This window comes from Vulpes lagopus, chromosome 9 (genome assembly GCF_018345385.1).
Source record: "Vulpes lagopus strain Blue_001 chromosome 9, ASM1834538v1, whole genome shotgun sequence".
Lineage (NCBI taxonomy): Eukaryota > Metazoa > Chordata > Mammalia > Carnivora > Canidae > Vulpes > Vulpes lagopus.
In genome coordinates this window covers 16,425,540-16,441,820 of record NC_054832.1, presented here as the reverse complement: position 1 = coordinate 16,441,820, position 16,281 = coordinate 16,425,540, and the positions used below count along the sequence as shown (strand labels likewise).

The 16,281-nt window shown below is 44.6% G+C and overlaps 1 protein-coding gene across 1 annotated transcript in view; it reads right to left on the bottom strand.

The window, feature by feature from the left end:
- Positions 1–324: 324 nt before the first annotated feature.
- Positions 325–16,281, bottom strand: part of FBXO32 (F-box protein 32) — a 34,003-nt gene continuing 18,046 nt past the window's right edge. The window contains exons 5-9 of the mRNA XM_041768658.1: positions 13,925–14,018; positions 12,895–13,079; positions 7,318–7,500; positions 6,189–6,332; positions 325–5,718 (exon numbers count right to left, since the gene is read on the bottom strand). Of these exons, the coding sequence (XP_041624592.1) occupies positions 5,629–5,718; positions 6,189–6,332; positions 7,318–7,500; positions 12,895–13,079; positions 13,925–14,018 (696 nt within the window). The 3' untranslated portion in view covers positions 325–5,628. The remainder of the gene's footprint in view (positions 5,719–6,188; positions 6,333–7,317; positions 7,501–12,894; positions 13,080–13,924; positions 14,019–16,281) is intronic.

Sequence of the window (16,281 nt, the reverse complement as noted above, 5' to 3'; positions counted from 1 at the left end):
GTGCCTTGCACAGGGTCCAGTGTCTATTAGCTGTTCAAGAAATGTCTATTGATGAATAAATGGATATTGATTTCATAGCTCATGATTCCCTAATCATTCTATTATACATACAGCAAATGGAACTATCCCATTTACGCATAATGCTGTTATTGACTGAGGATGGTACCCAGCAGCAAGCTTATTTTTCTTCATATTCCTAGAAATTTTGTAACAATGATAAGTTTCTGGGACAAGGAATCTAAGCCTCACTAGGCAAAAGATAAACATACTCAGTATGTTAAAAAGCCAACTTGAATTGGCACACGCCAAAAATGCACCAATGTGTTGTTGGAAAAACATTTATTGCAATTCAGTGTCAAAAAATTTTTACAAAAATATGCCACCGTCTGGTACAAACAACTATAAAAAAAATCAGTTCATCATGCAAGGAAAGTGTGCAAATAATTTATACAGAAGGACTTAGCTCACACAATATTAAATAAACATCTTTGCATGTAACAAGACTAACCTTATACTTTTAGTTACATATTCAACCTCCTATTTTTTATTAAAAAGAGTAAAGCTTCTGAACTTAGGACATGGGCTTTAATATACACTCCCTTTAGCCAGGGTTATTGGCATTTGGTAGAATAAAGATGGTGCCAAGAGCTCTCAAGCGTAGAGCAGTCCTTGGAGCCTTCTGTTTAACAGACTTGTGCATCGTTAATTAAACAAACATTGCTATACTCAAAGACAGAAAAAGTCATGTTCAAACTCCAGAAGTAACGTCGTAGCAGATGGCGTTTTAAGAGGTTCAGAGATCTGGAGCAGCCGTCCATTTTTGGACAAATGGAGCAGTGCCTGAATTTTGGAAGATTTCTCAGGAAGCTTTGTTTGCTGTGTTCAGGGACACTTGGAAAAACGTCCAGCAGACAAAGTCACAAATATTTGTGGTTTCTCGCTCCTTGCTGCCTCTTGGAATAATCCCTCTTAGTGAAGTTGACGTTTAGCAGAGGGTGGGAGGGTCCCCCCCCCCCCCCATGGACACTCACCAGATCTTGTGGCAGGTGCCGGAGGATGGGGAGATGAACGGTATGGATTAAATGTACTTCTTAGTCTGAGAGGAAATACCTGCTTGGTTACCATCAGAACCTCAGTTTCTAGAAAGCAAGCCAGCTGCTCAGCCTTTATGTGTCTTAAGGGCCACTTTTGTAATTAAAAATGAAAGTACCCAGGGAAAAGTGAATTTGTCAAAATATGCTGTTTGCTTTACGGTGAGCAGGTTGTACTTACTAGGATGGTGTACTCACAATAGGGTCAGAAGTCTGCAAAAATGTTAAGTGGCTCCAGGGAGAAATGTTAACTTCTCCATGGAGAACCAGGGACTTAAAATATTTGGAAAAGATAATGGCCAGATGCCTAACACTGGACCCTCATGCTTGCCTTTCACAGTGAAGGTGTGGAGAACAATTGGGTCAGGTGTTATGTCTCTCCGGACACACCAAAGGATGCTGGATAGAGGGTACAAAGTAAAGGCCTCAGAAAATCCTGGGTTCATATTCAGGTCTACTACTGAGTACCAGATGGGCTCAGACATGTCCCACTACCTCATGTTGAAGGGCAGATGGAATGCCAGACTCCACCATCCTCAACTTCCCTTCCAGCACAAGAGTCTGGGATAGGAGTTTCCTTCCTTTGGGAAGCCATGGAGGGTTTACTCTCTTTAACAAAACACAGAAGAAAGCTTCTGCAGAAAAGGTTGGCTTTAAAGGAGTTATGATCTTGTTTACTGAAGACATCGTGAGCCCGAGATATATCAAAGAGCCATCTCTTAGCATTTGTCTAGAGGTTCAGGGTGTTTCTGAGGTCTGTTTAAACACTAATAGGATTTTAGGCCAGCATCCAGTCAGAAGGATGGTTCACAGACACAGATAGTTGGAAACAGATAAAAAAAAAAAACAACAACACCCAGATGTCCACATAGAAAATGTTGATATAGTTTAGTTAAAAAAAAATTCACACATAAAATTACAGTTAAAAAAATTCACACATAAAATAGAGTGCATAGCAAAACACTTTTGCCCTATAACCTGGCAAAAAAATATAAAGTCAGGTGCATATTTTATGGTAAACATTGTATCCAATGCTACAAATGATACATTGTTGAACATGTCTTGAAATGATTGACCTTTTAAATCACACCACTTGCTTAGACAAATGAAATTCTAAGCTCCCTCTGTGCCCCCACAAAGAAACAACAGTAAAAAAGGAGCCCGTTAATTGCAAGCTCCTCGTGAAAAAGTTTTCGAATCCACAGAGAATCATGGCAATAACACGGTGCATGCTTGTTACCTTCCTTCACCCTCAAGTAAGGCCCACTGTTGCACTGTTTTGTGGTATCAACCCACCCCACCCCAAATAACTCCTCCGAGCCGCTTCGGTATAAAATTGATCATCACTTAATAAATGTCATCTCACAACTGACACCCTGGATGTTTTTCTTTGAAGCTTTGTCACCCACCCTCCCATGACACTGATCCATCTCAAAGGAATGGCATTAAAGTAACAATGCAAGGTAGTTGAAGATGTCATTGGACTTTTTTCTGAATCTTGCTATGAAGTCAGCACTCACATATTCTTTCCCTAAATGTTGTGCTTTACTCTCAAGAGGCCCCAGGCTTGTTGCTTATACACCTTTAAGTTGAACCAGATTGTACATAACATCCCCATGGATTTGTGCTCACCCTGCCCTGGACACACTCCTTCCTTCTTTCAAAGTCCAAATTACTTCATAGCTGACATCAATTTCCAATTCTACGTTACAGGGGTAGGAGTGGTTAGGTAGGTACAGCAAAGAGAGGGGAGCCTTCTGTCTCTTCTAGTAGTTTCCACCATCTTGTCCGTCTGGCTTTTAGACTAGCAGTTTTGAGACAGGGATTCTTTGGTTTTGTTTTTTTAGGTTAGGTTGTCCCCAGAGGGTTTGCCAATAGAAATTCTAAAGATGATTGGTACCCAGGGAACAAGAATTTTCTTTTTCACTCGCTTTACTTATAGGTGAGGCTCTGGCCATGCTGAACAGCTGCCATGTGGCGCCAACACAGATGCTCTGCACCCGCTAGGTTCTTCTCCATTGCCTTCACACAAACCACAGCATCAAAGATAGGCCATTTCTATTCCTTCCCCCATCCCTCTCCACCTGCCATTTCCTTTCTTATTCTCCACTACCAATGAAAGAGAACCATAAATGTTGGTTTCTTCTCTTTTCTCCTTAAAAGTTCTCCTTGACTCCGTCACACACCACCTCCAAAGATGCCAACAGAGTTAGGGAGAGCCCAGAGGCACCACTAAGGGAAACATCTCAGAAAGCCATAACCCTCCCACTAGTGGCAGGAGTCATCTCGCGCAGATGCACCTCACTGCCTGGGGGATGATATGCAATCGTGGGCACTGCAGACAGTCCAAAGGAGACTGGTTTGCCAGTTTGGTGCTGACAATTTAAGGCAGGCAACATTTCTGGGACTGCAAACCTGAGGGTGCCTGGAGGGTTTCCACCTCCTGGATCAGTATGAAGGGGCAGAGGTCATGAGGTGATGGACAAATGTGGAAGGCCATGCAGGCCTAAACCTAAAAATGTCAGAGTCAAAGGTTCCAGAGATCTCACAGTCGCAATCAACCCAGCTCCGCCCCATATCTTTCAGGAAGCTGAGACATTTGAGAGACATCTGAATTCTGGAAGAGCTAAGTTTTTAATTCCACCATCTAGGGCCTGCATTCTCAGTGTGACTTTGACTCAGGGGGAGGGGAGAGCAAAAACCCCACTAGGTATTACAGGGGCTCCAGAAGCTCAACCTTAGCCAACAAGATCTTATTCTTCAATGTTGAATTCAGCTCAGTGGGGAGCATTTAAATTAAATTTAATTTTCCTTCTGATGGGAGTGATAATGAAGATAAACATGGAGATGTGCCGGTGTATAGATAGGCACAGGTGCTGCAGAGTGAGGGGGGCTGATGGTTGCCTTCTCTTCAGCATGCTGACACTTGGGCATGGCAGCAAGGGGCTCGGCATCGCCAGCCGGTGCCTGGCTTTGTTTCTATACATGCTCACCCACCTTTGCCCTCTCCAGGTCACCCCAAGCTTCCACCCCTAAGGATATAACTGTTCTTCAGTGTGAATGTGAGCAAGTTCCTATTTCTGCTTCACTTACTTGCCAAGGGCATGCAGGGTGGCAACTTTATTTGCAAAAGAAGGAAAAAAAAAGCACAAAGCAAACACAACTGCCAGAATATGTACATTGTTGTAGAAAAGCCAAGTTCTATAAAAAGTAAAAAACAAAAACGTCCCCTCCCCCATCCCAGGAATATTTGACAACGAACTCCTTAAGTCCTGAGATTTCCTTTCTTCCACACCTGCTGCTATTTGCCTAGCAAGATCCCCAGGGGGTGTGGAGCAAGTTTAGGAAGAACCGCACAGTACTTCTGTTCCCTGTGACTGGGAACTCCAGGCTTTATTCTCGTCATCCTTGCATGAAGTCCTAGCTTAGGCTGATTCAATTTTGATGTTGGACCTAAAGAAAAAGAGAGCTCCTCGGCTTGTCACCTGCCATGAGGCACAGCAGCTGGGAAACCGTCTCACTGATACGTAAAACCCGTTTCCCCAGTTTTTATCAGCACTCTGGCTCCCACCCATCCACAGATATGCTTATCCGTGAATAGACTCCAGGAACCCAGACAAGCCGAGAAGTGAAACAGGAATACGAAAAGCCTTCACAGCTCTTGGGTGGGACTAATTCTATCTTTTTCTGAAGGAGGACTTCCTCTGGGACTGTTTTTAATTGGCCTTATGCCACCCTGAATGAGCTACTGCATGAAAGGAGAGGCCTATGTGCTGCGGGGTTGTTCTAGAAAAGATGCAACTCCAAAAGGGTGCCTATTTGCCTAAAAAGGAAGTCTGGAGCATGATGAGGATTGCCTCCAGAATCCCTTCCTGTTGAAACCCCTTTCATGTGACGAAAAACCAAGACCAGCAGACGCGGCCTACTGGGCGATGCGCCTCTGTCAGGGGGAGCAGTGCCTACTTTCTGAGGTAGAGAATTGTGTGATAGATTCGCAAGATAAGGCCCTATGCCCACGCGGGTTTAAGATGGGTGGTACTTCCTTTGCCCTTTTACAAACCCCCCCCCCAACAATTGAAACCAAAGCGCAGAGATTTCGCATATGTTCGTCTTCTCTTTCTTTGAGCACATTTTCACATTGTAAACAGAGTGTTCTATCTTGTGTTCGAGTCCTCCCCTTGTCTTCCACATCCCTAGGGAACTAGACCAAGGAGTGTCAGTGAACATCAGGAGGATTTCCATTTTCACCGATGAAACGGAATTCCTGCCCTTATATTCTTGCCGGCAAAAAGGGAGAAAAAAGTTTATTTACAGTATTTCTGCTTTTCCATACCGATTCTAATGAGAAGTCCATTTTCTTAAATTCTCAGCCAGCAACCGCATCTCTCCCCTTGCGACGTCCTCTCAGTGACTTATCTCAGAAGTTTCGAGCCAAGGTTTCAAATGTACACTATTTACAGATGAAGTGTCCAAACTCCGTATTCCCAGCCATCCCATCAGCAGGGAACCCTTCTGAAGTGTTGTCACGTGCTGGGACTCAGAACTTGAACAAGTTGATAAAGTCCTGGGGTGAAAGGGAGACGGAGCAGCTCTCTGGGTTATTGGCTGTGCACGGATGGTCAGTGCCCTGGAAAGGAACATCATGGTTAGGTCTGACTTCTCAGAAGCATCTCATTGTAGCACCATGAGGCTGTGCTCAGCCTCAAAACAACATTCCTCTGTCCAGAATGCCATAAGTTCTGCAAAAACTAAAGAGCTGTGTGTGTGTTTGTGTGTGTGTGTGTGTGTGTGTGTGTGTCCATGTGCACCAGTGCACAAAGAGATCGGAGAATTTGGAGGTGGGTGGGATGTACAAAAATATACATACACATAAAATATGTATCCATAAAAATAGGGGTGGAGGAAATGAAGGCCTCTCAAAGTTTTTCTCCCCAGGGACTGAATCAGTGTTCCCCACACCTTCAGCAGGGCGGGGGTGGGAGCTGCAGAAGTGAAGAGCAGGGAAGAAGTAGGAAGGGCTTTGGTCTTGCAATGCTGGTGCCTTTGGCTCTTAGGGGCTGGGCTAGGGGACTGTGGCAGCCACCTCGAGACACATACCTTCCAGGAAAGAATGTGACAGTGTCTGCAAAGCTGAAGGGTGTCTCCGTACTGCTCTTTCCGTGGGTAACATCGCACAAGTTTAAAATACATCTTCTTCCAATCCAGCTGTCCTTTGTCTGACAAAATTAATCGCTTGCGGATCTAAATTGCAAACGAATACAGAAAATTGCAAACAACTGCAGGAGAGTTCATCAAGAAGATGGTTTGTGGTTTTGTGCTTCTGAAAAGTTCTGTTCCCACCCTCCTTCCCCTTTTGCATTTTTGCCTTGCAACTGCCAGGGAAAAAACTGCCAAGATATAAAGAAGGTCCTTCTGAACTCTAACCCAGTGAAACAGTGGCTTTTGCCAGTCTTTAAAAGAAACAGGTGGCTGGTGACATCTCACTAGTGACCTCTACTAAACTGTATTTGGATGGTCCTTTAAAGTTCAGGTGATCTCAATAAAAACCTTCCATCTTTTCTTTGTTGTAGACTTGAGGGATTTATTTCCAGGGAGATGCAGTAACTGCTTGGCACAGTAGCTCTATTTTATATCTAAATATTAGTGGCTTCGTGAACAGAACTTGTTGAACTCACACATCTATATAAAGTTGGGGGAAAAAGTCTGAGGGAGCATGAGGAGGGGAAACAGGCCTAGAGCTGGTGTCAGAAGCCCCCAGTTCAAATTCACACTCAAGGCCAGTTTCCTTACCTTGAGAGCCATTTCCCTGGTTGGGGCCTGAGTCCCCTTGTCTGTTTAAACAGAACATAATGATACCTACCCTACCCTGGGTGTTGGACTAAAGTGAAATAATATGTATAAAAGTTCATTAGCTGTAATATATAAAAATGTTACTTTTGTAAGTTAACTTTGGTATAGAAGAGGAGGACTGGTGTCACTTTATGAACTTTTTAAAGCAAGGTGTGAAGCATGCATATAGGTTAAGAATGTAAGTTGTTTTTGTTTCCATCAAAAGCACCTTAAAGGAAACCCTCACATATGTTATTTAGAGATGCTTTGTAAGGTTGCCTTCTAGATAGCCAGGAAGGCCCTGGAGGATGGGATCCACCCCTCAAGCTCGAGAAAAATGCCAAGGAAGTGTGAGGGTCAGGCGACAGAGGAGGGGTGGCCTGTCGGGCCCACTGACCTGCCGCTCGGAGAAGTGGTACTGGCACAGCTTTTTCCACAGCAGCCGGTCCTCGCTAAGCACATGTAGGTCAGGGGCCACCTGGCCGAGGCTGACCAGGTCACGCCCGTCACTCAGCCTCTGCATGATGTTCAGTTGCAGGCACAAAGGCAGGTCGGTGAAGGTGAGGCCTTTAAAGGCAGGCTGTGGGGAGAAGGATGATGTTAAGTTGCAGGTTGTTGGGGGTGGTGGGGCAGCAGCGGACTGTCAGGTGACACTCTGCAAGGGTGCAGCTGTCCCCTTGCCCTCCACCCTCCAGCTGGCTCATTGATCCGAGACCAAAAGCATCAATTCTCCCTTCCTTAGATGCAGAAACAGGACCCATGGCTGAGACCCACAGAAGAGCCTGGAACAGCCCAAGCTGCATGGTGCCAGGGGGATTTTCCGAAGTTTCACAAAGCTTTATGCTTTTAATGATTCTCCCAACAGCACATGTTGGATTCTTGTGCCCCAATCAGTTTACTCAATGACAAGATTCACTACCTTCCTCAAATTAGGGCTCGGTGCCTTGGACAGAGCCCCCCTGCCTGCCTCCTTTGAGGGCTTTCTCATTGCCCCTCCTGACCGCTGAGCCCTCCAGGCAGGAGTTTTTGCCTGTGCCCAAACATGCTGCCCATGGGCCCCTGCCTCTTGATCTGTCCAAATGTTGCTTTTCCTCAGATCCAGTTTATACCTATTTTTTTCTAAAAGGTCTTTACTGTTTTTTGTGACTATCCCAGGCCACTTTCACTGGATTGTCCTGGAATTCCTATGATCTCTTCAGCATACTTTTTGAACCAGCCCCTTTTTGTTATGTAATGCAAACCTTTTCCAAAAGAAAGCCTGAATGGCACATTCCTGCTGCTCCATGAAGGCAGGACTTTTTGTCTTTTCTCATTGCTAATGTCCTTTGTGCCTGGGAAAGTGCCTAGCATATAGTTGCCACCCAAAAAATATCTGAGGGATGAATGAAACCCTAATAATTAAGTAGGTGAAAAACAACAAAAAGATCCTGTGCTTATATGTCCTTGTGTATGTGTGCATGCACATATGTGTGGGTGTGTGTGTGTATGTGTGTGTGTGCACATGTGTGCTTTAGGGATGGTTGGTACAGAACTTTTTGGCATAAGTGATCCCATCCATTACAGCATTTCTATTGAAACCTAGGGCTCCACAGAACATTAAAAAAAAAAAAAAACCTCTGTAGATAATACATTGGCAATTAATCAGGAGCTTCTTTTACTATAACCCTGAACTTGTATTTAACTGTTTAATTTTATTTAATTTATTATTTACATTTCGATGGACTCATGTTATCCCACCCACGCCTAGATCCTTGAAGGAGGGGTCTAATTTCGTATCCCTTACAGACTAGGCCAGCACAAACAACCTCTTTTGATGGCCTACTATGGCCAGGCACTGGAGTTGGAATGGATTCATGAGGCTGGCAAGAGACTCAGAAACATAAGCAAATAATGACAGAACAATATGTTAAGTGCTATCAAGGAGGGAGGCACAGAGTGCTCTGGGACAATCTGTACAGAGAAGGTCCTCACTAATATTTACTGATACGTCTCGAACAGCAACTGATGCTGCCATTTGGATAAGAAGTCAGCACGAATCACCTGAGATTGTGGCTCTTTGTTCTTCCCATGCTAGACCTGGGTGAGCTCTTGATTTTGGACTACTAACCTTTTTAGCTCAGTGGTCTGTCCCTCTGGGGGTGGGGCGGAGGGGTTGTCACAGGAAGAAATATAGGATGCAGAAGCCCTTCCTTAGCTAGGGGGAAAATATCCTGTCAATGGGTTTCGAGTCCCCTCCTCAAGTTTTTAGGGAACTACCCTCTTCAAGGCAGATCAAAGCCCCCCCCCCCCCAATGGGGGGGGTGGTCTCACCAATTCCCACTGTGTCCCCTGCAAAGCAGGACAGGTGTGTAGAGGCGTGGGGCCTTGGGAAGTTGGGACTATAGGGAGGAATGGGAGGTAGCATGGAAGAAACACTGGATGGACAGGCAGCAGATCTGGATGCCAGGTGCCCTTGGGAACTCTGGGTCTCAGTTTCCCCATGTCCAAAATGAATTGGCTTAGAAGACTAAAAATCCCTTCCAGCTCCAACAATCTCAGATTTGGATCAGCTTCAGCCTCTTAACTCATCAGAAGTGTCTATGACTTGACAGTTTAAATTGCTCAGGCTGCTGGGCTGAACTTTCAATTGTTTGCAAAATTCAGGACTCTGCTGGACCGCTGAAGGCTCTAGACCTATTTGTCGTTTATCATCTGCTGCTGATCATATGAGCTAATAAAACTGCCATGAAATTTTCTTTTTGTTTCCAGCACTTCAAAGCATCTACTTTTTTGGTTAAAACTCCCAGGCCAATTATTACATGGACTCCTATTAAAGTCCACTTGGCAGAGTTTACTCTCAAATTTTCAAACCTGAACTTTTCCAAAATCCTTGCCCAGACCCCATGCTGAGCCCTTACTCCTGATAAATGGTTAACCGCTTGCATGCCTTCTTCTTCTTCTTTTTTTTTGAGATATAAACATATAAAAAGAAAAATAAGTCACTCTTGCTCCTCTAATCACTCATTCGGCTAAAATCCTTTTATGGCTACCCTGCCCTCTACCTGCTTCAAAACACTGCCTTACTCATAGCATGCTATGATCCTATTTGATTCTCCCCCCCCCTCCAAACTGGGTCTTTTCATTTTTTTCCCCCTTCATCCTTTATCCAATTAATTATTTTTGCCAATAAAAACTGGCTCCATAGAATTAGATATGAAATTTTGAAGAAAAACAAGATCATATGCCAGGAAGATGCTGCTAGAATTCTGGCAAATAGAAAGCAATTACTGTAAATGTCACCTTAACATTTCTGTGTAATAACACACTTCTCTTTAGCCCAAACTGTTAAAAAGTCGGCTTTAAAATATAGTCCAGACTGAAGTAATTAAGTCCCATTTCTCTCCCTCTCTCTCAATCGTTCTTTCCTCTGGAGAGTTGGGCATCTTTAGGGCTCCATGGTTCCCATCACTGCTCTCAAAATAATGTGGCTCACAGCGAGGAGGGCTGGGAAGGAGGGCAGCAGGGAGCAGAGTACAGTGGCTGGAAGGGCAGCCTCTGCAGACAGGTCTGGATTCAGTCCCCAGACTACTACATCTCACCTGCATTGAGGCACCAGCCACATACTACTCAGTGATGACTCAGCCTGATTTTTCTCATTTATAAAATAAGGAAGAGCATATCTTACTGTGTTGATGGGCAGAGTGGATAAGATAATGCACAGAAGACTTAGCACGGTGCCTGGTGGAAATCAGCTATTATAAAGACCCCTACTTACAGTTATTCACTGGATGAGTTAATTAATACACATGAAAGACTCAGAAGAGTGCCTGCCACAGAGCGAGCCCTTAGTGACAATAAGAGCTGTCACATGCAAAGACTGACTACATGCCAGGCACTGTTCCAAGTACTTTCTATATGTTAGCTTATTAAATCTTACACCAGGGCTAGGGGACAGGCATTACTTCCCTTCAATCATTCATTCATTCATCTAAGATTTATCAACTGCTTTCTGCCCAGTTCCCTGTGCGAGGCAGAGGGAAGAGAGCAGGGAGCAAGTAGTGTCTGTCTTTGTGGCGTTTATAAACCAGTGGATGGAGACAGGGAAGTGGAATCACGTATGTGATAATTTCAGATGGCAACAACTCCTCCGAGGAATGTGAGATGAGAGTGTCTTCAGGGGATTGGATGGTCTGGGGAGGCAGGACCAAGCTTGGAATGGGCAGAGGATAGCTCGGCCTGGCTGGAGTGCCAGGAGCAGAGGGGAGAGTGAGATGAACGGCAGTGTTTGATCTGTCCTGCATGGGATTAGATGTAAAAGGTCTGCAAAAAGCTGGTTCATTGAATAAATAGTTGGAAGAAAGCTGGATTGAAAAGAAGTTTGGAAGCCACTGATGTTAAGAAAGCTTTGCCATGTAAGGAATGAGTCCCAGGTTCTGGCCTAAATCGCTGGGCTTCTCTGGTCTCACCCCATGAACAGTGATACCACCTACAATGGCTACTTCCTCTCCCAAGTGCTTGTAGATCAGTTAAAGGGGCGGGGGGGGGGGGGGTTCGTGAGCCCATGGGAGTGCAGAGTACATGAGCGGCTGTGGCCAAGGAAGCTCTGTGATACGGATACAGGACACAGAGGGAAACTCTGGGCAAGTGTGATCATCTAGTGTCCCAAAGCAGCTGGAGGGAAGAGGCCCTTAGGACGGATGGGATTTGCTCTTTTAGATCACTGGCTGGATGATTCTCTCCTGGGCTTAGACAAAAAAAGAAAGTATTAAGTCCAGGCTACACAGAACACCAGGAATCAGGCATAAGGTGTTAAGTAGGTTTTCTGTGAGAGATAAGCTGGGAATTTGGCTCTCAAATTCACATTGTCAAACTATGCCTACACTTAAGTGAAAGGAATGGGGTAGATGATTAGAATAAATTAGGTAAATGTTCAGAATACACACTCTTAAGATAAATCGTTGAGACAGGTTTTGAAAGATTATCTGGGCTTGTGCTGCGTGTGTGTGTGTGTGTGTGTGTGTGTGTGTGTAAGTGTAAGTGTAAGAATTATAGCCTAAGTGATTCGAAGGAAGTCACATAATTCTGAGGCTTCTCATTATCCCCCTTGTTTCAGAGTTTAAGAAACTAAGGCCCAGAGAGGTTATTAACAGCAAAGTCAAGTCAGCTGCATTTTGAAAACTTCACATGGTAAAATCATTATTTAAAAAAGGTCAAAGAGGTTTCTTCATGTTACTTTCTCAAGAGATGGGCAGACCCAAACTTTATCGGCTTGGGTCCCTGGAACCACTTAGAACAGCGCGGTCAGTGATAAGCGAGGGGAGCGCTACGTGAGCTGTCTAAGTGTGCCTGTCCATTAGCGAGCCTCAGGAGATTAGAACAGTGTCTTTCTCACATTTTTTGTGTGCCTCCATCCTCCTGCTCACTATTAAAAGGACAGGAGCTGAGGGCCAAGTTGTGTTCTAAAAGCTAAAAGACACAACTGACAGTAGTTTAGCTGTAATATAGGGCTTTTCTTTCCCTGGCTTGGAGAGAGAATTGCTCTTTTTTGCCTCCACGTATGTTCATGGTCTTTAACCAAAGGCTTCCTTGTCATAATTATTAATCATTGGAACTACAATTTTCCGAGGTGGGTACCAGCTTTCCAAGCCACTGCCATCACAGCTCTATCATATTCAAGGCAGCATTCCTACAGCTGTAATGGACATATTCTTTAGGAGGACATGGGCAAGAGGGGAGATCCCCTCCAAATCCAAGTTTCCAGTCTTCCTACCATGCTTCAATTCACGTGCTTTGACCCTGTTTTGCGAGATCTTCTTCCCACCCTCTCTTTTATCGGGAATTTCCAACCCATGCTCAGCACCCAGTAGAATGCATCCAATCAGAATAGTCCAGACTCTTCCACCACCAGAGAAGATGTAAAGTCCTGGTGAGGCTTTGGTCAGAGGAACTGACCCAAGTCTTCCTGCCAGGAGGAAGTTGGGGCGTTCCTGCTTACCCTGGTAATTTGGATATTGTTCAGCTGCTGCTGCCAGTGTAGAATTGTCTCCATTCGGTACACCCACATGTTGATGTTTCCGACCAGCACAGACTTGCCGACTCTCTGGACCAGTGTACATAAGGACGTGTAGAGGGTCTGGAGGAGTTCCCTTATTAGTCTGATGTTTTGCTGGTCTTCAAGGACTTGAATGGGGAAGAAAAAAAGTATTACCAGTTATGATACTGGAACACTGTATATTTTCTAAGTGGGCCTTTCTTCTCGATTCTGCTCATGTTACGTGGGTACTGCCTCCAGGGATGTGGTTTTCTTTCTCACTGTTATTTATTCTACACTTGGCCAAGCTTCCACACTTGAGGTTACTGGGTAGAGTTTCCATTATCTAGGTCCCTCTTTGTTCTCTTCTCCCTAGTTTTTGACAAAGACTCTTTCTCTCTTTGTTGTTTCACCAGCACCAATGGCTCACCTGATCTGAAAGCAGGTTCTTTAGCCCAGCAGTGATGTGTTGTTTCGGTGGTCAGCAGTCAGGAATGTGAGTTCTGATCCTGTCTGCCTGAGTCTTTGGGTGATCATGGATAAATTACTCTTTCTATGGACCTCAGTTTTCCCATATGCACAATGAATCAAATGAGCCAAAGACCTAAAGCTCCTTCTAGGGCAAATAGTCTATGAGTCTGTTCTACCTTGTACATAGCTCGATTTTCTAGGAATTTGGAATCCAGAGGCTTGGTAGCCAAGGTTGAGACATGTGCCCACACTGAGAAGTCTGAGAGGCTTATGACAGGGTAAATGGATGCTCCTGATAAAAGGATGGGAAGGTGACTGTCTCTTCCTTCATCATGAGCATGAGTGGCACTCCTTTCTGAACTAGAGTTTGGCACCCCTGAAACGCATCTGGAGTTATTCATTTCCATCCACTCACTCTTCCTTAAACCAGACACGTCTGCTCTGTTGGAATATCCATCTGCCCATCCCCATCTCTATTAAAAGGGGAGAGGGAGAGAGAGAGCGCGCGAGAGAGCTAGCTCACCTTTCAGTACCACTTTTTCCAAAATGTTCATGAAGTTCTTTTGGGCGATGCCACTCAGGGATGTGAGCTGTGACTTTGCTATCAGTTCCAACAGCTGTGGATAAAAATAGAAGTTGCCAGGCTTAGAACACAGAGACATTTTTCTCCTCTAATCTTTGCTTTTGAGTCACATGACATGCAGATACAGACCGACGAGGAGACATAGATAGCAGGCGGTCCCACAGTGCAATAAAAAGCAGATGCTCAAAGTGAAAGACAAATGGGGGTAACTCAAACCCCAGGAATCAGGCTGAATATTTAATTGCTTTTTTTCTTTTAAATATAAAGAGTTTGGCTTCAGCCAGGGTGAATTCATTCTGCTTGGCCTACTTCAGCAAGTGAAGCCGAGGACTCTGAAGGGAACAAAGCCTCCTATGACCTGTAAATGTTTTGAGCTCTACAGAATCACTCCCAGCAGAAATTTTTCTACCCCTACTTGAACTTATTCCCCACAGGCACCAACTGTTCCTCAAGGCACATTAGAGTTCATGGTCAGCAAGACGCGTGTTTTCCAAGGGGCAAATCTTATCCAGAAATCTCCTGCCCATGCAGCGTTCAGTAAAAATGTCTGTTAATTAGAATATTCCACTGCACTTAATCTTCCTGTAGAAAGAGACCAATCACAGGAAGAGAGAGGAATTCAGGGTTGTAGAGTACATATACCTATTTCTACTTAGAGACTAGGAGCCTCTGTGACTATGGGCCAGTTACTAAATTTCTTGGTGCCCCAGTTTCTTCACCTGTACTAATAATACTCAGAGTCCCTAAGACAGTTGAGAGCTCTGAATGAGGGAATGCTCAAAAAGCCCAGTGCCTGGCCCAAATTATATGAAAAATAAAGGTCAGTGTGTTTGCTGAAGGAGTGTGTCCTAATCCCACTACACCATTTATTGCCAAGCAAAAAGAAAGAAAGGTAATAATTTAAGTTGGTGCGTCCTTAGTCCACTCTTTCTTTGGTAGCAAAATTCTTTACAGATGTGGTAACATTAAAAAAGGAAAAAGATCTATTAAACATTCTATTGTTGAAAAATGAAACTTGACTGGAAGATGGCATCTCAGAGATCAAGGAGATCAACCCACCTAACAGATGAGCAAAGTGAGGCTCAAGAGACTAAGCCTGCCAACTTACACCCATGGCAGGACTCAGCAGAGACCTTCTCAATACACTTCGTGCTTTCACAGAGTTACCAAATAAAAGAGGTTGATGTAAGGTGACAATAATTTTACCAGGGCCCAGCAGGCCCCCAACTGAAACTAGCTGGCCTTAGCCTTAGAACCAAGACCTCTCCTTTACATTAAAGCTTGAATGTCTGTTCCTCAGAAATTTTTCCAGGGAGTTTCATCAACTTGGCCAGGCCCCAGCTCCACTTCGCTTCAGGTCAGTAAACACCAAGCGTGACACTGTGCCTGCACACTGGCATCAAGGCTGAGGGAACTAGCAAAGTGACATTCTAAAAATCGGGTTGCAGTGGAGAACTGCAACTTTTGGATCAAAGCCCTAAGCAATTCAAAGAACCTCTGCTTCCAAAGCATTTGTTTAAACCTTCTGTCCTCCTGGAGCCCCTTAGGAGCCTGTCAAACCACATACAGATTTTTAATTTCCTGAACATAATTTTACTCTAAGAAAAAGAAAAAAGCTAAAAAAAACACCCTGAAACTTTTTCCTGCCTGGCTTATGTATCTCTCACACATGCAAGGAGAAGGAGATGAAGAAAGGTTGAGGCTGCTTTGTTGAGATTACTACTGGTGATCCGATGTTGGAAGCCAGGAGCTGACCCAACCGAGGACCCACAAAGAGAGGCAAGAAGTCAGTACATTTGTAGAGGCCACATTCACGGGCAATGACCACACTAGATGACCTCTGCTTGCCTGGTTTAGCTCTGTCACCAACTGGCACGTGACAGTCAAGAGAGGAGTGACAAATGGCACAAAGGGACTGGCCAAACCTTTCGTTTATCTCCCTGACCAACAACAACCAGATTCAGAAAGCCAACCGGATGGTCTATTAATACCCTGTGCCTCACATGACCAGCATGAAGCAAGATGAAAGAAAACAAAGCCTTGAGTCGCTCTCGGAAGGGCAGTTGGCTTGTGCACTGTGACTCATCATGGGGTGGGAGAAGGGCGGGCAGCGCTCTGCCTGAAATCCATCCAAAACCCAGATTCCATGTGACTACCCTCCTTGAGGGTAGCATCGTTAATCTTGTTGAAAAATGCACCAATCACAAAGAGAAGAAAACTCTCAAGGCTGTGACTGTGTATTTGAGGGAAAACAAAAAGCCCTTTGGTTTGATTGAGATGATGTTTGATGAGGCAGG